A 23,932-nucleotide genomic window follows, 5' to 3' on the forward strand; every position below is an offset into this window, starting at 1 on the left:
GCTGGAACACGGGTCTGGGATGGCCTGGCCAGGACGCTGCTGCTCCTGATGAGTGACCTCCAGCCATTCACCTGCTTGCTCAAGACCCAGTATTCCAGGAGGGTCTGATTGGCTGAGCTCAGGTCACGTGCCCACTGGCTGTACTGGGGAAGGACGGGGAGGGGCCAGTCTTCTGGGGGCTCATGTTGTGAGTAGCCTTCACCAAGGGTCACACTCCCACCAAAGCTAGGAGGAGAAAGGTCAAATTGCCTAAAAAGGCAAAGAACAGAGACGCATTCTAGGCTGCATCCTTGCCCCCAAAAGATATTTTAGCAAGGCTATCTTTCACTTTTATTGTAGGAGCGATTTTATGTACATTAGAATCTCATTTGATCCTCACAAAACTGCGAGCTGAGACTGTCTGGATAGGGAACGGAACCTTCGTGTTAGTGCATCCGGTGTGCTTTAGATTTTCTGCAGACGCTCAGAGGAATCTAATCGACTTGCTCAAGAATAACCAGTGGCAGTCCCTGGACTCATCACAGTTCTTCTAACTTAGAATCTAGTGGGCTTGCCTCTTTGCCACCCTATATTTGGCCTGGACTGTCTCATTTTGGGCTGACTTTTCTTACAGGTTACGTAAGGACAGGCTCGATCTTTCTGGCCCAAACTCAGGATCGGCTGATCTCTCTGAAGCGCATCAACTCAAGGCTAAAGTACGTATGAGGCTAGGAGCCTGTCTTGACTTTACTGTCAAACTGACCTCTGCCAGAGGGCCAGTGAATGTCATTGTCCCCCTGTGTTCTGTGGCAGTGTTATAGGCATCCCTTCTGAGATCATCTCCCCCAAGAAAGTGGCCGAACTTCATCCTCTCCTCAATGTGCACGACCTGGTGGGGGCCATGCATGTTCCTGAGGATGCAATGGTGTCCTCCGCCGATGTGGCTCTTGCCCTGGCAACTGCTGCCTCCCAAAATGGTAAGCAGGTTTTGGGTTAGGAAGGTAGAAGTTACGTAAGAACCTGTCTCACAGTAGACAATAACACCAACTCAGCTTCCATTTTTGGACACTGGTTCTTAAAATTTTTGTTTTAATATATAATGTCTGTTAAATACTTCTCCTCAGGGCCACATTGTTCTTATTAAAGTTCCAAGGAAATGCTATTAGTACTGATTAATGCACTTCAGACTGGAATATTTTCCCCCACAGGACCCGAGAAGCACCAAGATTAGAGCACACCTGGGGATTTAATCCACAGCTTGGATCATGTCCCAGTATTGGAATGAATGAGGGAAAACTAATCAGTGTCCACGGTGTTAGACACTTTGAATGAACTGATTCATGATGTGGGTAGAGTAGGATTACCCTATTTGACTTTTTCTTCCCTGCCCCTTTTATAGTCCTGGAATTTAATTGTGTCCTAAAGTCATGGTTTTGTTTTTTTTTTAAAGATTGGCACCTGAGCTAACATCTGTTGCCAATCTTCTTTTTCCCTTCTTCTCCCCAAAGCCCCCTAGTACATAGTTGTATATTCTAGTTGTAGGTCCTTCTGGGTCTCCTATGTGGGATGCCACGTCAGCGTGGCTTGATGAGCGGTGCCATGTCTGTGCCCAGGATCAGAACCAGCGAAACCCTGGGCCGCTGAATCGGAGCATGCGAACTTAACCACCTAGCCATGGGGCCAGCCCCTAAAGTCAGTTTTTAAATTGGCCTGCTATTTTCAGTCTTGTAAACGATCCATTTGCAGAGTCTCAGGATGTGGTTCCTAGGAGTTTTTTGTTTTTTAAAGTTAAAGCATTGACCTGGCCTTTTCAGTGTTTCTTCTGAGTTGAGAATCTGCTGTAGATGCCTTAGCTGTGGAACATCAGGATGGACACATCAACTCTTTCTTTACCTTGGAACAGGTGTTCAGATCTATGACCGGACAAGCGTTCTTCATGTAATAGTCAAAAAAGGTCAAGTTACTGGCGTGGAGACAGATAAAGGACAAATCCAATGCCAGTATTTTGTCAACTGTGCTGGTCAGGTAGGTTAGCAACAATACTGGGTCACTGGTTTTTTATTTAACTTTTATCTTTGGGATTTTTTGGTATGTCGTGGTGGACTAAACAGGTATCAGGGACCACACTGTTTGGACTGGAAAACTCAGAATTCTTCTACTCCAAATCAGAAACCTGTATCCCTCCAATAGAAGCACCTGTGATCTTTGCCTTCCTCCACCTTGGGTTAATTGGTGCTATGCTGATCAGGAAGGCCAGCGAACAGTTGGGCATTGACCTAAATCCTTGGCGTTGGGTCTTTTTGTGGTGTTTCATTTCATTCTACAACGTAGCAAATAAAGTATTAGGCTATTCTATATTGTCAGGAGCGTGGATTCAGTTTCCAGAACACTAAGCTGCTCCTACTTTTAAGGCAGATTTGTCCCTTGCCTTCCACTCTGAATCTTAAGGTGACCTAGGAATACTTTTTGCCATATGAAGTTCATTTATGGTTGGTATTTGGAGTTTGTAGTTGAGGCCAGGTATTTTGTTAAAAGGGCCTCATTTGCTCCCCATGAGCTTATTTTACTAGCTGGTAAATCTGTCTTCCTTTGATCTAAAAGTAATTTTTATGGTTTAAAAAGTATAGTGTTGTTCCCCATCCAAATTGAACTCTACAGCAGGCTGAAACTTGGCTTCCCACACCTGACGTTGTAGCAGGAGCACACACAAGCCACTTGAAATTAACTCTTTTCAAGTGGCTGAAGCTCCTCATTTGTCTTTCTCTTCCTCTCCCCACCCACAAATAAATCTGTCCATTTGTAGTGGGCATACGAGCTGGGTCTGTCCAACGAGGAGCCGGTTAGTATCCCGTTACATGCCTGCGAACACTTCTACCTTCTGACTCGCCCCTTGGAGACCCCTCTGCAGAGCAACACACCAAGTGAGGACCTGCACTTTGTTTGTCATCTTCTTTCCTTGCCCCCGTTCTGTCTTCTGAGAAGGAAGACTTTCAGCTGGGGACAGACTGCGCCTGAAAGAGTCTTGTTTTTTCTGGAGCATGTTACAGGGAGGTGGACGCAATTCTAACTTTTCTTTAAGAACTCTTTATGAAAGGATGGCTAAAATGGGCATTCCACTTAAACAGTTTTTTGTCGTTTTTTTGCAAGCTAATTGTAGTCCCAAACAGAGGTCTAAATTGAGAATATTGGAATGTTACCTGGAGTTTTTGACTTGAATGCTTGCCTTGTAGAAATGTCACGGGTAAGCTATAAACTCAGGTTGTTCAGTGACCCCGAGCGCCGTAGGAGAGGGTTTGACCTCACTTTGAAGGTCTTAATCCCTAGAATGGGCTCCGCAGCCCTCCTTTCGCTTAGGCGCTCAGGATCTCACAGTGAGAGTTAGGTAGTTTGGTTGTGAGGACTAGTCAAAGCTTTTAGGTAACTAACTGGGTTAGGGGTAATCAGAGAAACAGTCTCTAGTGTACGTCTGAGAGGGAGGATCCTCCTGCATGACCTCAAGGGTGTTTTCAAGCTAACGAATGCCTTTGTTCTCTGGATGCTGTTTGGTTAGTGAAGCCTATAATGGGTGTTTCTGTTTTGCCTTTTTCTTTCCATTTAGAAAGCTGGCTTACCTCTGAACGCTATTTCTCTCTTCTACTCCCCACTCCCTTGTCATTTCTCTTCCTCAGCTATTGTGGATACTGACGGAAGAATCTATATTCGGAACTGGCAGGGTGGCATCTTGTCTGGGGGCTTTGAGAAGAACCCGAAACCAATTTTCACTGAGGGCAAGAACCAGCTGGAGATTCAGAATCTACAGGAAGACTGGGATCATTTTGGTGTGTGAACTACATTATAACAATAATGCCCTAAATTTACCTAAGATGTTATATTTTTCAAAGCGTTTTCAGGAGGAGTTCCTTATTTGATCTTTGTAACAACCCCATGTGGTGGTTACAGAGAGCAGTCTACAGAGTTTTCCTGGTCTAAGGATGCAGTTACTATGTAACAGATTCAGGGGACTAAAATCTAGGTTAAGGGACTTCTGGCTTATTACTTACTCATCTAAAATCACTGCTGAAATTTTAGGCTGGGAGGAAACCTTTCTGTACGACTTCATATAAGACTGAAAAAAGTTTTAGAAAGCAGAATTGTTTTGTTAATATAGTCTTTTACTCAATTTTTAAATTATTTTATTTATTGAATAGTTAAGATAGTCACATGGTTCCAAATTCAAAAGATATGAAAGGGTCTATAATGAAGTGTCCATCCTGCCCTTGATGGACTTTTTAAGAAAAATTTTATTGTGGGAAATTTCAGACTTTTAAAAGTGGAGAGAATAGTAAATAGAAACCCCCATGTACCCACCAATTGGCTTCAGTCTGGTTTCATCTATTACCACTATCCCACTGGACCATTCCTAGATGATGGACTGACTTTAAAACAGGCTGAGGATCTGTCTTTTGCAGCTATTCCAACCTAAGAAACCCCTGTCTCGTTGTATCTCTCTTTGGGTGCCATTTAAGAGCTTTTCCACAAGTATCTTCCCTTTGAGATTCTTTTTTTTAAAGATTGGCACCTGAGCTCACAACTGTTGCCGATCTTTTTTTTTTTTTTCATGCTTTTTCTCCCCAAATCCCTCGAGTATAGTTGTATATTTTTTTTCAGTTTTGGGTCCTTCTAGTTGTGGCATGTGGGACACTGCCTCAATGTGGCCTGATGAGCGGTGCCATGTCTGCGCCCAGGATCCGAACCGGCGAAACCCTGGGCTGCCGCAGTGGAGCACGCGAACTTAACCACTCGGCCACGGGGCCGGCCCCCGCTTTGAGAGTCTTATCTGTAGGCACATGTATTATGGGTTCTTCCATAGCTCCTTCCCTTTCTCAAGAGTATCTTTTTTCTAAGTTTTTATGCCAAGCACTTCATAGGTGTGTCTCATAATTCCACCATGGGTTCTGCTTTCTGATAAATGACCTAGTTGGCTCTTCTTAGAAAACCTCTTCCAAGAGAATTTCTGAAAGGAAAGGGACTAGGAAAGTATAAAGAGTTTAAAGTTTTGGAATTCCCTAAAGCTGAGCACTCTGTTGGGTTTTGTTTTTATTGCTCAGAGCCCCTGTTGAGTTCCCTCCTGCGTAGGATGCCCCAGCTGGAGACTCTGGAGATCATGAAGTTGGTGAATTGCCCTGAGACCTTCACACCAGACATGAGGTGCATCATGGGCGAGTCTCCTTCAGTACAAGGCTACTTTGTCCTGGCAGGAATGAACTCTGCTGGCCTTTCATTTGGTGGAGGAGCTGGAAAGTAAGTCTTTCTTACTCAGACTCAGCTTGCTAGGTATTTGAGTTTGGAAACACCCAGTTGTGGTGAGATAGATGATCCTGCTGAGTAATAAAGTTTTTATTTGAAAGTTAGGTTCTAATAGAAATAAACCAACCATGAAAAGACAAATACTGTGTGATTTCACTTATATGAGATACTTAGAGTAGTCCAGTTCCTAAAGACAGACAGTAGAAAGGCAGTTGCTAGGGGCTGGGGTTAGGGGAAACTGGAGAGTGACTGCTTAATGGATAAAGCAATTCAGTTTGGGGCGATGAAAAAGAGTTCTGGAGATGGATAGTGGTGATGGTTATATAACAGTGTGAATGGATGTGATGCCACTGAACTTCACACTTGAAAATGGTTAAGATGGTCAGTTTAATTTTATGTGTATTTTACCACTATTTTTAAAAGTTTTCTTCTTTTTAATGAGGCCGTTTTTCTTGAGTGACTTGTAGAATGGCTCTGAAAAAAGTTATGGAAGAGGAGTTACCCAGAAACATTTGGAGCAGAGGAGGTGTGGTCAGATAACTCTATAACCTCCTGAGGTGTCTGTTTTATAGAAAAAAACCATTGGATGTATAAATTAGAATATATTTTTGTGTCTATTTTAGTCTTATTTCTTCATAGATGTGGCTTATATCTTAAACACTTTCTAGGGAATATTATCATCAGAGCTAAAATCCTCATAATGGTCTTGTGCGAGCAGTAGGTGGATCCATGTTTGTTTCTTCCAGAAAAGTTAAGGAAATTGCCCAGAATCACTCAACCAGTCTGTGACAAGATGGGATCTCTGAGTCTGTTGGTTTTTGATTCCTAGTACAGTGCTGAGGGTATCCCATCTGAGGCCCATAGCTTCCCCCACATCTAAACAGGTACCTCGCAGAATGGATGATGCATGGGTATCCCTCAGAAAACGTCTGGGAATTGGACTTGAAACGTTTTGGAGCCCTCCAGAGCAGCCGTACCTTTTTGCGCCACCGGGTCATGGAAGTCATGCGTAAGTGAAGCTTTCTCCCAATTGCACCTAGTTGCAGATGTCTTCCTCGGGGCCTGTTCTGTCATTCAGAGCGGCAGATTTTTCCTCAGTTCTTTAATCATTGCTTCAAATGGGGCTTCTGATTGACTGTTTCAGGCCTGTGTTGGGGGCATCATGGCCCACGTGCTATTTATGGATAATTTTCTTTAGTATATCGTGCCTTGTTTACTCCAGGGGAAGAAAAGTAGAAGAGGACTTAGGCTGGGAGTTCCTGTCAGACTCCCTGCAGCAGCTTCCTGTTCATTCCCAGCATGGCCTGCTTTCCACTTTGCCTGGAAGACCCTGTGTCACAGCGAATGCTCTCGCTCTCCACTGGGTCTTGAAGATATGGTTTGCTTTCCAAGGCAGAGAATTTGCCAAGTTATTCTCAAAGCTTCAAGCTTCTCTGAGTGATTTTTGTCATTAACCCCTTATACGCTAGCAAGATAGGAAACCACTTCTCATGTAAACACAAAACATACATTCTTGCTCTCTTTGTCCTTGACCTTGGTTCCCTCCAGCTTTGAAGGACTGGCCTCTTCATTTTAACTTATTACCCTACCTTGTCTCTGATTTATTTTCCCATAAACCCTTAGAGACAGCTTTTGTATGAGGAATTGAACCAAATCAGATTGTAATATCATTTTCCTATACTGAGGAACTATTCTCAGACTTTGCCAAAATATATCAATATTTCAGATATATTTATGCTCAGGACTAAGTTCCTACATTGGTTGTGACCACCATTCTTGATTAAGAATGAACTGTTGGGGGCCGACCCAATGGCATAGTGGTTAAGTTCGTGTGCGCCACTTTGGTGGCCCAGGGTTTGTGAGTTTGGATCCCGGGTGTGGACCTACACAGTGCTCATCAAGCCATGCTGTGGTGGCGTACCACATACAAAATAGAGGAAGATTGGCACAGATGTTAGCTCAGTGGCAGTCTTCCTCAAGCAAAAAGTGGAAGATTGGCAACAGATATTAGCTTAGGGCCAATCTTCCTCACCATAAAAAAAGAATGAACTGTTGTTTCAGTAGGGAAGTTCCATTCACAATGAGGCCATTGGATGACCTTTACCACCTGCATGCTCACTTTTGTCCTGTGACAGGGAACTCATGTCCATGGGAGATAAAAGACCTGCAGCACTGTGTGTAACTGCTAAGGTTCTTTATTTTTAACAACTCTGGTTAAAATGTTGAACTATTGTTAGTCTAGATTTCCCCATCCATAGTTACTTTAGAACCTGTGCAATCATAATTGAGCTTCTCCTTGATGAGACGACACTTTTCGTAGTCTTCTCCAATTCTTATAAAATAGAAATTGCAGGCACCATAGAAAATGGGGAAGGGGAAAGTAGAACCTAAAGTACCAGAGGAGATGGACAGGTCGTCAGAATCTAAGGAAGCCAGTGTGGCTTCTTCTCTTTAATCTCCCAGGCTCCCCACTACCCTGATGGACCTCTTGGTTGGAATGGTGTGAGGTCAGGTCTTCTCTTTGGAAGGGACTAGAGATCACACTCTTTCTGGCTATTTTTACTTATTGCTGTTGCAGATTGGACATTAGGAGAAATGAATTCTGACCCTAGCTTTGTTATGTGAATAATGTCACTGGGACAATACTATGCAACCTGTCAGATTTCAGAGCCACCAAATCAAGGTATGCTATATGCCCTTTCACTTCAGAAATGGGTTAAATATTAGAGAGGAATTGTCTGTAACAGGTCTGAGATCCCAAGAACACAGGCACTGTTAGGAATCAAGTGCCATTTTCTTCACACTTTGGAATCACCTGTGTCCCACTTAGCTATAACCTTTGTCTCTGCTGTAGAACTTAGCAAGGTTTAGAACTATGACTTTTCTCTCATTGTTTCTACCTACTAATTTGGAATGATGATTGTGAACAGAGACCTACAGTCATTATGTGACTCATAGTTATATAACTCTGTGGAGGGAAGATATCAGCTCTTGCAATGTTTTCTTTCTTCTGGAGCATGCTGTTAGACTGGGTACTGTTTGGCAAATTTTAGGCTACGTTAGCCCAGAAAGCATGCTCTTTTGAATAGGAACAATGCCACAGTCCAGTGGATATTGACTACTCAGCTCTGTGGCTTGTGCTTTCATAGACTGTTCTTATCTGTTTTAGCTCTGCTGTACGATCTGAAGGTTCCCCGTTGGGACTTCCAGACCGGGAGGCAGTTACGCACATCTCCCCTCTATGACCGGCTGGATGCACAAGGAGCCAGATGGATGGAGAAACATGGATTTGAGAGGCCAAAGTACTTTGTGCCACCGGACAAAGGTATGAAGAGACATACTCATTTTTGTTTGTTTTTTTTTTTTGCCCTGATTCTCAGGGCAATGAAACTTAATTTTAAATGTATATAGCTTAGAATGTGTTCCTGGAATAAAAATCTGTTATACTGTGCTAAACTATACAGGGAGACTCCCAGTATAGATTCTCTCCTTTTCTCTCTTCCTTTTGTTTTTTCCTTTCTGCAGACCTCCTGGCATTGGAGCAGAGCAAGACTTTCTATAAGCCAGATTGGTTTGACATTGTGGAGTCTGAAGTCAAGTGCTGTAAGGAAGCTGTGTGTGTCATTGACATGTCCTCTTTCACAAAGTTTGAAATAACAGTAAGTCTTTGGGAACCAGTATAACAGATTAGGAAACTTGGCATGTTTATGGAATGCCTCCTGGTTTTCATCTGTCACTTCACAACTGATTCTGTAAGAACTCTGATATATTTTAGTGTCTTACCTGTATTGTAAGTTTTCTGAATTTCTCGCTCTTTGTTTCTGGCTTTTAATCTGCTTGCAGAGGCCTGTTTATCATTAGAATCAATAGCTAGCTTTCTCTGGAGCTTCTTGCAGTGGAGTAAATCTGCAAATATTGTTGCCTGAGTACTGGCTAATTGAGTTTTCCCAGAAAGTCCCATTGCCTGTCAGGCCGCGTTACTCAGCCAGATGCTCTTGCGCTCACTCTGCTTTGTTCCCTAACCCTACAGTCCACCGGGGATCAGGCATTAGAAATTCTACAGTACCTCTTCTCCAATGACCTTGATGTGCCTGTGGGCCACATCGTGCATACTGGCATGCTCAACGAGGGTGGAGGGTATGAAAATGACTGCAGCATAGCGCGACTGAGCAAGCGCAGGTGAGGATGACCGCCAGCCGCCCTGCTTCCTCCCACACCGCTTCCTTAAGGGTGCTGTGGCAGAGCAGAGCACCCGACTCACTTTCCAGGAAACCATACTTAGACCAAGGACAAAAAAAGTTCATTGACTCATGGCCAGTTTCTTAGCAGCCCAGTACAAAAAGAAGTCACCAGAAAAAGAAAAAAGAAACTCACCAGATTATATAAAACGATGTGGAAAAATTAGTTACCTTACTAGGAGAAGATGCCTAATCTCAAATTATTAGGTCTGTATAATTTCTTGGCAGTAACAGGAAGCCAGAATCTTTCGTTTTGTCCTCATGTGGTATATCCTAGAATCCTGTGCTACTGGCCCTCCCTGAAAGCTAAGAGGTCATTTGCCAATATTCTGCTCATTGCTTTGAAACAATCTGAGAACTTGCTTCCTTCCCGGTCCTTTTTCTGCTGCCTGGTTTTGATTACTTTGGGTCTTACTTTCAGTTTCTTCATGATTTCTCCAACCGACCAGCAGGTCCACTGTTGGGCCTGGCTTAAGAAACACATGCCACAAGACAGCAACCTGCTTCTGGAGGATGTCACCTGGAAATACACTGGTAAGGTGGCCCTCTAGGGTCAGCTGTGCAAGAAAAGGCCAGCCAGTACAGCTTTGTCTTCTCCATTTGCCTTCTTTATATTTGACATTTCAGAATTGATTGTCAGAAGTGTGGAGGAGGCTCTCTGGCCATAGGAAGTGGATCTCTGATCCTCCCCACGTGTTCATAAGTGCAGTGTGTGATGGGCTAGTGCTTCCGTTTCTGTTGTTCACTGTGATATCCACCACAGCCAGCATGTAGGAATGCAAATATTGTTGAATGAATGAGTAAATCATTTTTAATTTATTAAAGTCATTAGCTTTTTTTCTTTTAAATGAGTGAATAATTTTTAAGGACTACTTCAATCTCCTGATTCTCTCTTCCTCAGCAGTTCTGTTGGGGGAGCAGCCTCCCTTCTTCCACCTTATTCCAAGTTTAACCCCTCCCTCCCCCCACTTAACTGACTCCTGCCCCTCACCCCACCAGGCCCTCATTCTCAATTCATCGTAGCAGCAAATATGATTAACTTCTTGCTACAAGATTGGCAAACTACAGAATCTTATTGAAGCAAAGTTGTTTTCTAGCCCATATGAGGGTAGTTGATGTGTAATTAGCATAAGCTGCTGTCACAAACATGACAGAACCCAGGGTGGTTGGGCAGCTCTCCTGTGGGTGCTCATTTGGGATTGGAGCATTTTCCATCATGTAGGCATACTGGGAAGAGGAAGGGAATGGGAATTGAGTAGGGGGTTTATGGCCAGTCCTAGAAGTTGGCTCCTATTCCATTGGCCAGGACTTGGTCTCCTGATCCCATCTAACTGCACAGGAGACTATGCAATGTTGTCTTCCTGTGTACCCAGAAGAGGAAACCCACTAGCCAGGCTCTTTGATGCCGGTGGTCAGTAGCTGCATGTAGCAGGCCTGTCAGGAGAGGTGTATTTGCCAGAATCAGGGTGCTCTTTGTCCATCCTTGGATTGCCTAAACAAAGGGATGCTTTCGTGGTCTTGCCACCTAGGCCTGGCTGTAGGTGAGCAAGTGCAGAACAAACCTTTCCCATTGGCTCAGCTCTTCACCTGGAGTAGCCAGACATCTCTTGTTCTTTTCGGTTTAGCCCTCAATCTGATTGGTCCTCGAGCTGTGGATGTGCTGTCCGAATTGTCCTATGCCCCTATGACTCCAGACCACTTCCCAAGTCTGTTTTGCAAGGTAGGTTCTGGTAAAGTTCTAGTTTTTAAATGGGCAGGGAATATTTTTTTTGTAGAGATGGCAATTACATGTTCTCACTATGACGTTAGCACCCACAAAGTGTGTTTTTTTTATTAAGCAAACAAAATTAATAAATTCATTTCTTTATTTTTTCCACCCTTCAAGGTTTCATTATTTAATAAGCATTAGGATATCTTTGAAGTGGATTTAGCTTCTCTGAATATCAGTTCTATACATTTATTGCTTTCTGTAGCAGTGGATTAAATTTTTCAAGTTACGAGATTATAACACTGACACCAAAAAATGCCAGTCGAGGTGAGGTCCCTTCTCTCCATGCAAGGCTTCCTCTTTTCCATTCACAGAGTAATTTCTGTGTATGTGGCATCTTTGGGTAAGAAATGGTTTAGGTGAATCCCTAAACAGTTTACATAATTTTCACTATAACTGAGTGAAACAGATTGTATCTAAATAAAAGAAATGATAACTGAATATGAAGCGGCTGATTAGAGAGGTCCAAACAGACGTTTTGGCAACCTGTAACAAGCAGCTGCGGGACAGTTATGACAGAGGCTCTTTGAAGTTCAAACCAAAGTTGGGATCCACTGATTTTACAGGCTAATTGATTTTACAGTGTCCCTTTTCTCCATGGCAGAGTGAAAGCCACGGAAAACTCTCACTGTTAGCCATCAGCAGACCCCTTCCCAGGACTTTGCTGCCTGAAGGAGTGATCCGTCTGCATGCGCCTACCAAGTACAACATTGTGTCGGGCCTCCTGTGGAAACATTTTAGTACTGTCTGGGACTTACCACTTTCCTTTATAGGAAGAGTAGTTGAGTCAGAGGCCCATTAGGTAACTCAGCTGCTCTAAATGCATTTTGAACGTTAGAAGCCTAGTCTCTGACCCCAGGGTAGCAGGTGAACCATGTTCTGTGGGCATCAGGCATCATCTTTTGTGGGGCAAGTGCCCCTGAGAAGACATTTGCCTGGTCTTCATTGCTCTCAATGTCCCTGACTAAAACAAAGCTTTAGCAGGACTTTGCAAAAAGAAATATTTCATGCTTGTCAAAGACTTTGCCTCCACTTTGTACCAGCTGCTTGGCTAGCACTCCTGAAATGGCGATACTCCTGAAGATACGTTGTAAAGGCTGTGCTCCATTCCTAATGCCGGGAAACACACCTGAAGATGGAATTCTTTCATTCACGTGTGTCTCCTTTAGAGTCAAACAAAGGGCGCAGAGCTAACGAGAGGGGTCTCCCTCAGGTTTCACTCCTTTAACAACATGTCGAGTGCCCACTTCCCCTGGGAGGAGTTTCCATGCTGACCGTCTCCCTTTATTTCCACAGGAGATGAGTGTGGGCTATGCGAACGGGATCCGGGTGATGAGCATGACCCACACGGGAGAGCCGGGATTCATGCTTTATATCCCTATAGAGGTGAGACCCATGGAAGGCAGGTGTGCTGGCTTTCCCACACCCACTGAGCACTGGCAGGGTTAGGGGGCCATCTCTGATTAGGCCTTGGTAATTGAGGTAGGCTGCATTAAACAGATTTTAACATTTTTGACTAAGTTATTTTACTTCTTTTGAATAGGTAATACATTTACAAGGTTTAAAAATAAAGACCTATAGGGGCCGGCCCCGTGGCCGAGTGGTTAAGTTTGTGTGCTCCACTTCAGCGGCCCAGGGTTTCGCTGATTCAAATCCTGGGTGCAGACATGGCACCACTCATCAGGCCATGCTGAGGCGGCGTCCCACATGCCACAAATAGAAGGACCCACAACTAAAAATATACAACTATGTACCAGGGGGCTTTGGGGAGAAAAAAGGAAAAATAAAATCTTTTAAAAATAAAGAAAGACCTATAAAAAGTATTCAGTTTTCCCCTGACCAGTTCCCACCAACCACCACTAATGATAAAACTGTTAGTTTTTTTGTACGTCGTGTCGGATTGTGCATATGTAAGCAAGTTCAAGGACATGTTCTTTACCCCCTTTTTGGAAACACAAACAGAAGCATACTGCTGTTCTTCATCTTGATTTTTTCACTTAACAATTTATCTTAGAGGTCTTTCTCTGTCAATATCTAAAGAAAAAGAGCTTCCTCTTTTTTTCTTTATTTTTTAACAGTGGTATAGTATTCCATCAAATAGCAGAATCATAATTTATTTAACCAGTCTAGTACTATAGACATTTTTGGTGTTTCTTGTCCTTTGCTATTATAAAAAATTCTGCACTGTATGAGAGTGCCTTTTTCCTTATCACATGGAGCAACACATAGAGTTGTCAAACCTTAGGCTGATAGGTACAAAATAGTTTGTCAGTGCAGTTTTAATTTCCCTTATGCACGAGATTGGGCAGCTTATCAAAACACAGGTAAAAGCCCATCTACAGGCCTCCCCAGTTCTGCCTGCCCATTCTGCACACTGTGGTTTCACCGTCTTCTCTGCCTCTCACTCCTTGCCAGTCTCTGAACAAGCTTCTGCCTTTACCCTGTTCTTTCCCCTTGGCACGTCCTTCCTCCAGAGAGACTCCCGAGCTCACAGCCACACCTGCTGCAGATCTTAGTCACGTGTCACCTTGATGAGGCCTTAAAGTTGCAACTCCCCCCTGCCCCCTACCAGTTCTCCTTGGCCTCCTTCCCCGTTTCATTTTTGTCCATAGTGCTTACAGCTGTCTAATAAAATATATTTTCTTTGTTTCATTCATGAGATTACCCATTTAAAAATGTAAGTTCCCTGAGGGTAGGGATATTTGTCTGTTTTAACTTTTAGATCCCTAGAACCTAGAGAAGTACTTGGCACATAGTAAATACTTAATGAACGTTGTGTGAATGAATGTTCTGGTCATAGCCTTTGTCCATTTTTGTATTAAATTATTGGTCTTTTTACCAATTTAGGCGTTCTCAGACAGCCCTTGTTGTTGAAATTTTTTTTTTCTAGTTTGTCATTTGTCTTTTGATTTTTTGTGTTTTTTGCCATGTAGAAGGGTTTTTAAATTTACTTTTTATTATGGAAAATGTTTCATATGTTGCATAAGTTTTTTTTCAATTTTTATGTAGTTGAATTGATCAGTCTTTTCCTTTGTGGTTTCTAGAGTTTGACACATAGAAGGGGCTTCCTCACTCTGGGGTTATAAATTTTTTCCAATTTTCTTCTGGTGCTTTTATAGTTTGCATTGTTGCTGTTTATAGGTTTATGGGGTTTTTTTAAAAAAATGTAAATGCCTCCACCCTTTTGCATAGTCTCTTGATGCACCTTATGAGGTATGGATCAAGCTGGTTTTTTCCACATGGATAACCAATTGATGTGAGATTCTACCTTTATCAGATACTAAATTCCTATATGTATTTTAGTTTATTTCTGGACTTTTATTCTGTTCTGTTGGTCTACTGTTCATGATCCAGGATCACACTGTTTTAGTTACTGAGTCTTTATTATATATTTTAATATCTGGTAGTGTTTATCCTCCCTCATAGCTTGGAAAAGAATAATTCCTGTTTCCTTATTTTCCCATGTAAACTTTATAATCATCTGGTTAAAACAAAATAAAAATGCACTGATGATATTTTTTGGATTGTGTCACATTTATAAATTAGGGAGAATTGACATTCTTTTGATGTGTTGAATCTTAGAAAATATGCCTTTTATTTTTTACTTTTTTTTTGTGACCTTCAGAGCTATCTGAGTTTCCTTCAAATAGATATTATACATTTAAGTTTATTTGAATATTTTGTTGTTGTTGTGAATGAGAATGGTGTCTTTGTTCCATTATCTTCGAAGTAATTATGATTTATGAAAGCTATTTTCTTCAGTATATTAATTCTTTAACCTATTTTATTACTAAATTATCTTATTGTTTTTGTTTTTTAGTTGATTCTCTGGAATTTCCAGAGTTCAATCTTACCATATACAGTCATGCACTGCATAACAATGCTTCAGTCAACAATGGACCACATCTACAACGGTGGTCCCATAAGATTATAATGGAGCTAAAAAATTCCTACCACCTAGCCCACCTATGATGGTTGTAGCCATCATAACATTGTAGCACAACACATTACTTACATGTTTGTGGTGATGCTGGGGACAGCTCCATGCATTATTGCCCCTGAAGACCTTCCAATGGGACAAGATGTGGAGGTGGAAAACAGTGATATTGATGATCCTGACTCTGTGTAGGCCTAGGCTCGTGTGTTTGCTTGTGTCTTAATTTTTTTTTTTAAAGTTTAAAATGTAAAAAAAATTAAAATTTTAAAAATAGAACAACACTTATGGAATAAGGATATAAAGAAAGAAAATATTTTTGTACAGCTGTACAATGTTTGTTATTACATTTTTTTTTAAAAGATTGGCACCAGAGCTAACAACTGTTGTCAATCTTTTTTTTTTATTCTTCCCCCCAGCGACCCCCAGTACATAGTTGTATATTCTAGTTGTGAGTGCCTCTGGTTGTGCTGTGTGGGACGCCACCTCAGCATGGCCTGATGAGCAGTGCCATGTCCGCACCCAGGATCCAAACCGGCGAAACCCTGGGCTGCTGAAGCGGAGCGGGCGAACTTTACTACTTGGCCACAGGGCCGGCCCATTATGTTTTAAGCTAAGTGTTCGTACAAGAGTCAAAGTTTTAAAAAATTAAAAAGTTTATGAAGTAAAGTTACAGTAAGCTAAGGTTATTGTTGAAGAAGATTTTTTTTTTTTTTTAAAGATTTTATTTTTTCCTTTTTCTCCCCAAAGCCCCCCGGTACATAGTTGTATATTCTTCGTTGTGGGTTCTTCTAGTTGTGGCATGTGGGACGCTGCCTCAGCGTGGTCTGATGAGCAGTGCCATGTCTGCACCCAGGATTCGAACCAACGAAACACTGGGCTGCCTGCAGCGGAGCACGCGAACTTAACCACTCGGCCACGGGGCCAGCCCCAAGAAAATTTTTTTTTTAATAAATTTACTGTAGCCTAAGTGTACGGTGTTTGTAAAGCCTACAGTAGTGAACAGGAATGTCCTAGGCCTTCGTGTTCACTCACCACTCACTCAGAGAAACTTCCAGTCCTGCACGCTCCATTCATCCTAAGTGCCCTGCACAGGTGTACCCTTTTTCTATCTTTTATGTCATATTTTTACTGTACCCTTTTCTGTGTTTAGATACCCAAATACCATTGTGTTGCAGGTGCCTACAGTATTTAGTGTAGTAACATGCTGTACAGGTTTGTAGCCTGGGAGCAACAGGCTAGACCCCATAGCCTAGGGATGTAGTAGGCTCTATCACCTAGGTTTGTGTAAGTACACTCCATGATGTTTGCACAACGAAATCGCCTGACGTTGCGTTTCTTAGAACTTATCCCTGTCATTAAGTGTCACATACCTGTACAAATAGTATAGTTTTTCTTCTTTCTTGAGAAGCAGTTGTGAGACTGGTCATTTCCTCAGTGGTGAGAATGCTTGTATGAGCTTTTTAATAATTGCTGTATACTTAGGTCACTCTCCTAAATGTTTTAGACAAGTGAAAAGATAGGGATGCTGTTTTCATGGAGCTTAAGTTGGGTTAAGGGGGCCTGACTCGTTATTCCTGGGCTGTATGTAGCACTTTCGTTTGTTGAGGATGTGGCATCCTGAGAATTTTAGACAAGCTTGTCCCTCGTCCAGGTTGGTACATGAGCCAGCAGGCACTGCCAGACACATTCCATGTTTAATTCCAAAGGTCTCCTGGTTACTAACCTTTCATCTCTCCCTCTAGTATGCCCTGCATGTTTACAATGAAGTGATGAGTGTTGGGCAGAAATATGGAATCCGGAATGCTGGGTATTATGCTCTTCGTAGTCTCCGAATTGAGAAGTTTTTTGCCTTCTGGGGTCAGGATTTAAATACCCTCACCACCCCGCTGGAATGTGGACGAGAGTCTTGGGTGAAATTAGAGAAGGTACTGTATCTCTGCACACTCTACACTGTCACTCAGCTTCCTGAGCAGTGGCTCTGCCGTAGAGTAGGAAGAGGAGCTGATGTGGAAGGAGAGGTGTATGAGGATTGAGACCCTGGTGATAGCATCAAGTGACTCATGACAATTAGGATGTGCTTAGAATGAAAAATGTATCTATGGGATAAAACATCTTAATATGAAAACATAATACACACACAACACTTATTTGGAGTACTATGCTCTCTTTTAGACTGAATGCTCTGGGAAGTCTGATTCATTAACATGCCTTAAATATTTGTACAAATTAGCATCTTACATTCAGTTGCCTAATTTTTGTTTCTTTTCAAAGTAATATATGAACATGATTTTTTTTTTAAAATTATAGTTCGACAGGGTATTTGGTGAAGAGTCTCTTTTCCACCTCTGAACCCCACCCAGTCTCACTGTCAACTTCACCAGAAGCAGCACTTTCCTGTCTCTCCTTAGGGGAGCGTCAGCATGGTGCAAACAGGAGTGTACAGTTTCCCGTCACCTGTCTAGCCTAGATGGTGGATACTGCCTGCTGGCTATGTTGCACCTTGCTTTTTTCACTAGCAACACATCTTGGCAATCATTCTTTCTCAGTACAGTAGATCTACAGTATTCTTTTTGAGCAATTACAGATAACTGTTTTCCTCTGATATAAAAGTAATGAATATTTATTTGGGAAAACAGGGAAAAATATAAAGAAGAAAATTAAAATCATTCATATTTTATCTATTCATAATTACTGTTGAGTTTATTTTATCCTGTTCATGATTTTTGTACATAGCATTTATAAATATATATGCATTGAATACAGATTTATGCATGGACTTTTTGTTGGGATTATATAAAAACATTTTTCTGAAACAATTCTAGCAAATATTTTTGAATGTCAATTTTTCTTCCTAAATGTTTTTCCTCTGTGTGGTCTTGTGACTGAAATCTGTATTTACAAAATAGAAAAAAGAAAAATTCTCTGATGATGTCTTTTTATATTGTGAGTGTACTTTTTAACATGGGGTAAACACTCCATTTACCCAAAGCTTGCTTGCAGGGTTGGGGAGAGAGTGCTGCACTCCACTGCGGTGACACCAGGGGACCCTTCCCTCTGTGCTGCTCAGGTGCCAAAAGTCAGAGTGTAGACGACATCTCAGCATTGCCTTTCTTTCCTAGGGGATGGATTTCATTGGGCGAGATGCCCTGCTGCAGCAGAAGCAGAATGGGGTATATAAACGCTTCACCATGTTCATCCTGGATGACCACGACACAGACCTGGACCTCTGGCCTTGGTGGGGAGAGCCCATTTACCGAAACGGGCAGTATGTTGGCAAGACCACCAGCAGTGCCTACAGCTACACCCTAGAGCGCCACGTTTGCCTAGGCTTTGTGCACAATTTCTCCGAGGACACTGGGGAAGAACAGGTGGTGACAACAGATTTCATCAACCGGGGAGAGTATGAGATTGACATCGCGGGTCACCGGTTCCAGGCCAAGGCCAAGCTCTACCCAGTTGCCTCCCTCGTCACCCATAAGCGCCGAAAGGATGATGTGGAGCTAAGTGACTTGCATGGGAAGTGATGCCAGGCAGTCTCGCCGCCTCCCATCTTCTTACCATCTTAGGAGCTTGTCCTCCTCCTGAGCCTGACCCTTTTGATTTAAGCTTTGCCTCCCATCTCTTATCTCTTTGATATGATTTTAAACTTTTCCTACTTTTAAACTTTTTGCTTTGCAACCTCTCGTCCATCCATCGTCTCCTCCTCCCTTTTGCAGTTTCCCATCTCCTGATACTCACTCTGGGCCGTTCTTCCCGTCCCTCCACCCCTCTCAGATTCTCATGGTGACAGGAAGCATGTCTGACAGGCAGGACAGGAGCAAACTCCAGTTGTGGAAGTAGGTTACTGTGACATCTGATTTCAAATGCTGTGTCTTAACACAAGGGAAGCTGGTGGCGTGCAGGCCTCAGGGCAAGAGTCCAGCTCCTTGGGGCTAAGTTTTCTTGGAGTAACCTGTTAATTTTGGTGGGTTGCTGTATGTTTGATAGAGCCCTGTGGAATAGTTTGTGCCTTTTAGCCAGGCAGATCATTCTCCTGTTCCACTGTGCTGATACCCTGATACCTCTAGCAAGAGGATGACCATCTACCTCACTGATGAGAGGCATCGTGTGGATGTGATCTGGTCTGTAGGAGAGATAAATAGTTAACCTGGCACCCTCCCCAGCCTCCCTACCAAACTAGTTATCATACTCTTGGGCCAGGGCCACTTGCGTATAATTTCTTCATCTCTTGCTAATCTCTATAATTGAGGGGTTTTGTGTGTTTGTTTCTTGGCTGAGTAGACAAGACAGTCACAGTGTTTGAAAGGGGAAAACCATGTTGCCTTTTGTGTTGCTTATCCCAGCTGAAAGGGTCTGACCTCAGGAAGTACACCACCGCTGATGCTGAGTCTTCTACGATTAAAGCAGTGCTGCTGTTCTTTCAGCTACTGAGTTCAGTCATCCCATCTTGGATTCTCCTCTGCTCTGTTGCTTGCATTTGACTTGATCAGTTCAGCCTCACCTGTCTCTCCTACAGTAGGCTCACTAGCTCAGCAACATGTTTCTCTCCCTTTAGAACAGGGAGAAGGTAGGACGAGCCATCCTCGTTGAGTAATTGAACTTTGCTGGCCATGCTGAGGTTCAGAGAGCTACTAGAATCCCAAGTTTTGCTTCCTCCGGCACAGAACAGACAGACCCACACGGAGAAAACCCACATGGGTCCAGTGAGAGTTCTGAGTATGGAGGGCGTACCTTACACGAGCCTAGAAGACTGCTTCCCCTCTTTTCCTTCCAGGCTCTTTTTTTCTCCATCCAGCCATCTCTCCATATCCTCTGGAATAGAAAATGACTTGGGGTACCCCAAGATGGCCCTGCACACTTTTAAGGGGTATCACAGTGGTAAGTGGTATCACAGACTGTGCTGTCCATCCCAATACTTCATTTTCCCTTGCGCAATAACTGCCCTGATCTGATTCCTTTTTAAGTGCCAAGTGCTGTTAGAGAAGTTAATTAAATATAGCCTTTGTTGTCTTGGTATCTTGGAAGCATTAGCTCTGATAAGTCTATAAGAATCTTAAAGATCCTTTCGTTTTACCAGAGCAGCTTAAGATTCTGCCCACTCTGGCATTTCTTTGGGATCTTTGTTTATCCACTTAATCAGGCTGGTTCCTTGTAACATTACTTGTCATTTCCCCAGCCAGACCACTCCTACTTGATTACTGACTTTAGTGTCCACCCTTTTTAGGAGGGCTTAGTTGATTTAGTAAGGGAGCAGCATGTGATTAGAATTGTTTGGAGGCCTTGCTATTTGGGTGCAAATGTGTATTTAACTAGCTGAGAGATGCTGCTCCTAGGCAAAGAAGAGAGAGGAGGAGAGGTCTTGCCCAGCTGCAGAGCAGAGCTGTGAACAGCTGCTGTGAAGGACTTGGGACAGCAGGAAAAGGGCACTTGGCCAATGCGGGTGTTACCAGCAGGGAGCTGACGGACCCAAGAAGATGGAAACATGTAGCGCTAAAGGTATCACATGCTCTGCACCACTCCAAAGTCAATTTGTAAATGAAAAACTATTTGGGATTGAATCCAAAAGAAATTGTAGATTTATGCATAAATTTCATCTTGTCCATAAATAGGAGTCACACTCCCAAGACACTGGTAAGATGTTAATCTTATGGGGCATTACTTATTTATTGAGTGCCCTGAAACATACCTATTTATCTTTTGGCACTTTAAAATTCAGCCTTGGAGTCTCTTTTGGTTCATTCAAATATAGGCAGAGTGGATCTGGTAGTTTTCTCTGTTTGGTCCTAAATCTGAAGGAGGTGAGTCTTTCCTGCCTCTTGCATAATTGACAATCAAGATACCCTCATTTCTGTGTCATTTCCATCTCTTGGACAGTGGGCCACGTGTGTTGCCCTGTGTGACAACTTAGCTCTCCCTAGAGAGTCGAGGGATTCTGGATTCTTGTGAATGGGTAGCTGGATGTTGGTCTTAGGTGGCTGGTACTTTTTTCTCTCTGAAATGATCCGCCATCATCTCTTGGGGGAGAGGCTCTGCACTCCTTTCTATCTTGTTAGCATATTCAGTTGAAGAATCTTTTTGAACCTAGAAACACACAGTGTGTTGGCCTCAAGCAGATGAAGACCCAGGGTTGTAAGTCTCCTATGGGTCTTCTTCTTCCTTGACGTATGTTCCAAGCCCCTAGTTCCTCATGCCCCATGTAAATCCTGTGTCTTGGCACTGCCACGGTCGTTTGACTTACATTGAAGCTTGCATCCGAAAGATGTCCCATCTGAAATCAGGATGGGAAAACTGAAAATTCAGAAAGTTTTAAGAGCAAAAAGGGTCAAGAACTACCTGCTTGGGTAGCCTGTTTGATGTCCTTTAACTTGTGTTGCAGTCACATAGCACCTCATGGGCAAGACATGCTCCACGAGAGAGAACTGAACAATTCCCACTACATTTCCAGTGCTTTTCTGGGGAGCCTCTGTGCCCCCAAATGTGGGGGGTGGTTAACCTCAGCTTCCCTTTGGCCCCCAAAATCCCAGTTCTATAGGAGTAGAGCCCAGTCATTTTGATTCTCATCAGGAGGTGTGCAGTCCCTGGATTCTATCTCCTTGTACAGACCAAGAGTTTCACCTTCTTCCCTGGGCTTTTGTTTCTAAGAAAATAACTAAAACGTGAAAAATAACTCTAGCCTTCTCTATTAACCTGCCTTTGCATGCATTTGAAATGTTAACCCCTCCCCACCGCCACCACGTATGTGGCAGGAATGACAGCTTTCTAAAAGTGGCTTTGCTTCACTGAAGAAATGACCCACTGCCTTGATTTCTGGCTCTGTTTATCCTTGGGCTTATGGACACATTTACTGGCATCTGAGTGAGTGTTCACCATCCTTTGAGAACCTGAAGTAGATAAAGGGGAATCTTCTATGACCTGTAGTCTTGGTTCTTTCTGACCCATAGAAGGCTGTGTCCTGGTACAACAATTGCATTGGCTTTCTTTCAGGGTTACCTGCAAGGTTCATTTTTTATCTCTTTGTTGCCGCTTGGCCAGGTAGTCAGCACGGATCCTTTTTAGTATCTAAGCTAGAGGTTTGGTCAACAGTGCTTAATTCTGTATTCAGACCTCCTACTGTTTTCATTTTCTTTCTGCACACCCCCTCCTCACATGCCTCACAAACTTTGATATAAGCAGCATTTTATCAACTTGATATAGGGAAAATTTTCATGAGTAAAGAATTTTCATCTTGCACGTGGATTCAGGAGAAGCACACAAGTGGAAGAAATGGTAGATGAAATAAGATGTTTTAGGCGTTATAAGCACGTCCTGCAGTAAGCCATGGATGAACTGTGGGTCTGCCTGTCAGCGCCTCCCTCCCCACTACCACTTTTGGCCTCCACTTCAAGGTGCTGAGTTGTAAGGCTCCTTCATTGTCACTATGGGGCTCCCATTTGCAGTCCCTCATCACTACAAATGCACTATTTTTCAAGAGGACTGAGTATTTTTGTATGTCTTTGCCTTCTCTTTGTCCATTAAACACCAGTTGTTCCTTGTATAATGTGATTCTTGACTTGACAGAGCAGAGCATCATGGGCCGTTTTCTCATGATATTTAGATGCACCTATTTTTATCCTTTGCAAACCTTCTGCCTTCTCATTTTTCTGTCTCTCAAGGACAGAAATTATAAGAGGTGAGGAGGATATTTTTAGCATCTGTTTCAAAAGATCTATGCCAGGATTTCCTTTGCACACCAAGAACTGGGGCTCGGAGCACCTCTTTTCTCCAAGCCAGGTTCTAGTGCCTTACACTCCAGAATGTCACATGGTGGGTGTAGAGAGGAAGGAGGAAAAAGAAAGTAACTTCCTTTCAGTCTGACAGTTCCCATCCACCCTGCATAGCCTCTCCTTCTCCAGACAGATGGTGTGGGATAGAAAGCTTCTGCAGCTTGTTTCAGTGAAGGGTTTTCTAGCACATGGTTAACACTTTACTCTCTGGTCAACCCTTGGGATGTATGAAAGCACCACTGTAATTATTGTAAAGTGCTATAACTCATTATTTGCATTTGTAAATGTGCGGTTCAGCTCAGCCCTTTTCTGTCCCTGTGTAGAGTTTAGCATGTGGTCCTGAAGACATTCAAGGCACTTTAGTAAATGGGATCTGTCCACACAAGCCCTGGTGACTATAGGCACACAGGGTGACCAAGCATTTCTGCCCTCCATGAATGTGATATTAACATTGTGCACTGTATTTCTATCAAGCCAGATTTCAAGTAAGATTTTCTTTTCACGTTACTAGGTTTGTAAATGAATAAACAGACATTTTAATTACTTTTGCTTTGTCTACTGGTGAAATGTTCTTCATGTGTAGTAACCCAATATATGTATTTGCCATCTCCAAAGATAAACATACATAAAACATAAAACCATTTATACCAGTGTCACCAAAGATTAGAAATTTGGAAGCCGAGGTAAAGAGGCATTTATGGTGGTGGCATGGCTGGGGAGAAAAGCCTCTAGTCCTCCTCTTGGAGTCACTATCCCTCTCACTGGATTTGGCATCCTGCCTTACAGCTGACTTCATGGTAAGAACCTAGCACTTGACACATCACCCACGTCTGTGTGGAAAACGGTGTGTGTGTGTGCGTTCTCGCTCACAACAGTAGGAAGAGAAGAATGTTATCTGAAAGAAGCAGCCAGTGATCCTTTACTATACTGAGCTTACATCCACAAACTTAGTCATTGGACT

The 23,932-nt window shown here is 42.9% G+C and overlaps 1 protein-coding gene across 4 annotated transcripts in view; it reads left to right on the forward strand.

The window, feature by feature from the left end:
• Positions 1–23,514, forward strand: part of PDPR (pyruvate dehydrogenase phosphatase regulatory subunit) — a 46,616-nt gene extending 23,102 nt beyond the window's left edge. Inside the window, exons 4-18 of one of the 4 annotated variants that reach the window (XM_008509339.2) lie at positions 614–695; positions 793–956; positions 1,883–2,004; positions 2,783–2,900; positions 3,648–3,797; positions 5,067–5,259; positions 6,150–6,274; positions 8,435–8,590; positions 8,791–8,924; positions 9,296–9,444; positions 9,925–10,037; positions 11,129–11,223; positions 12,568–12,657; positions 16,951–17,133; positions 18,328–23,514. In XM_008509339.2, the coding sequence (XP_008507561.1) occupies positions 614–695; positions 793–956; positions 1,883–2,004; positions 2,783–2,900; positions 3,648–3,797; positions 5,067–5,259; positions 6,150–6,274; positions 8,435–8,590; positions 8,791–8,924; positions 9,296–9,444; positions 9,925–10,037; positions 11,129–11,223; positions 12,568–12,657; positions 16,951–17,133; positions 18,328–18,732 (2,279 nt within the window). In that variant the 3' untranslated portion in view covers positions 18,733–23,514. The remainder of the gene's footprint in view (positions 1–613; positions 696–792; positions 957–1,882; positions 2,005–2,782; positions 2,901–3,647; positions 3,798–5,066; positions 5,260–6,149; positions 6,275–8,434; positions 8,591–8,790; positions 8,925–9,295; positions 9,445–9,924; positions 10,038–11,128; positions 11,224–12,567; positions 12,658–16,950; positions 17,134–18,327) is intronic. The other 3 variants (XM_070612335.1, XM_008509341.2, XM_070612337.1) reach the window with 3 other exon arrangements.
• Positions 23,515–23,932: the final 418 nt, after the last annotated feature.

The sequence above is a fragment of the Equus przewalskii genome, chromosome 3 (assembly GCF_037783145.1).
Source record: "Equus przewalskii isolate Varuska chromosome 3, EquPr2, whole genome shotgun sequence".
NCBI lineage: Eukaryota > Metazoa > Chordata > Mammalia > Perissodactyla > Equidae > Equus > Equus przewalskii.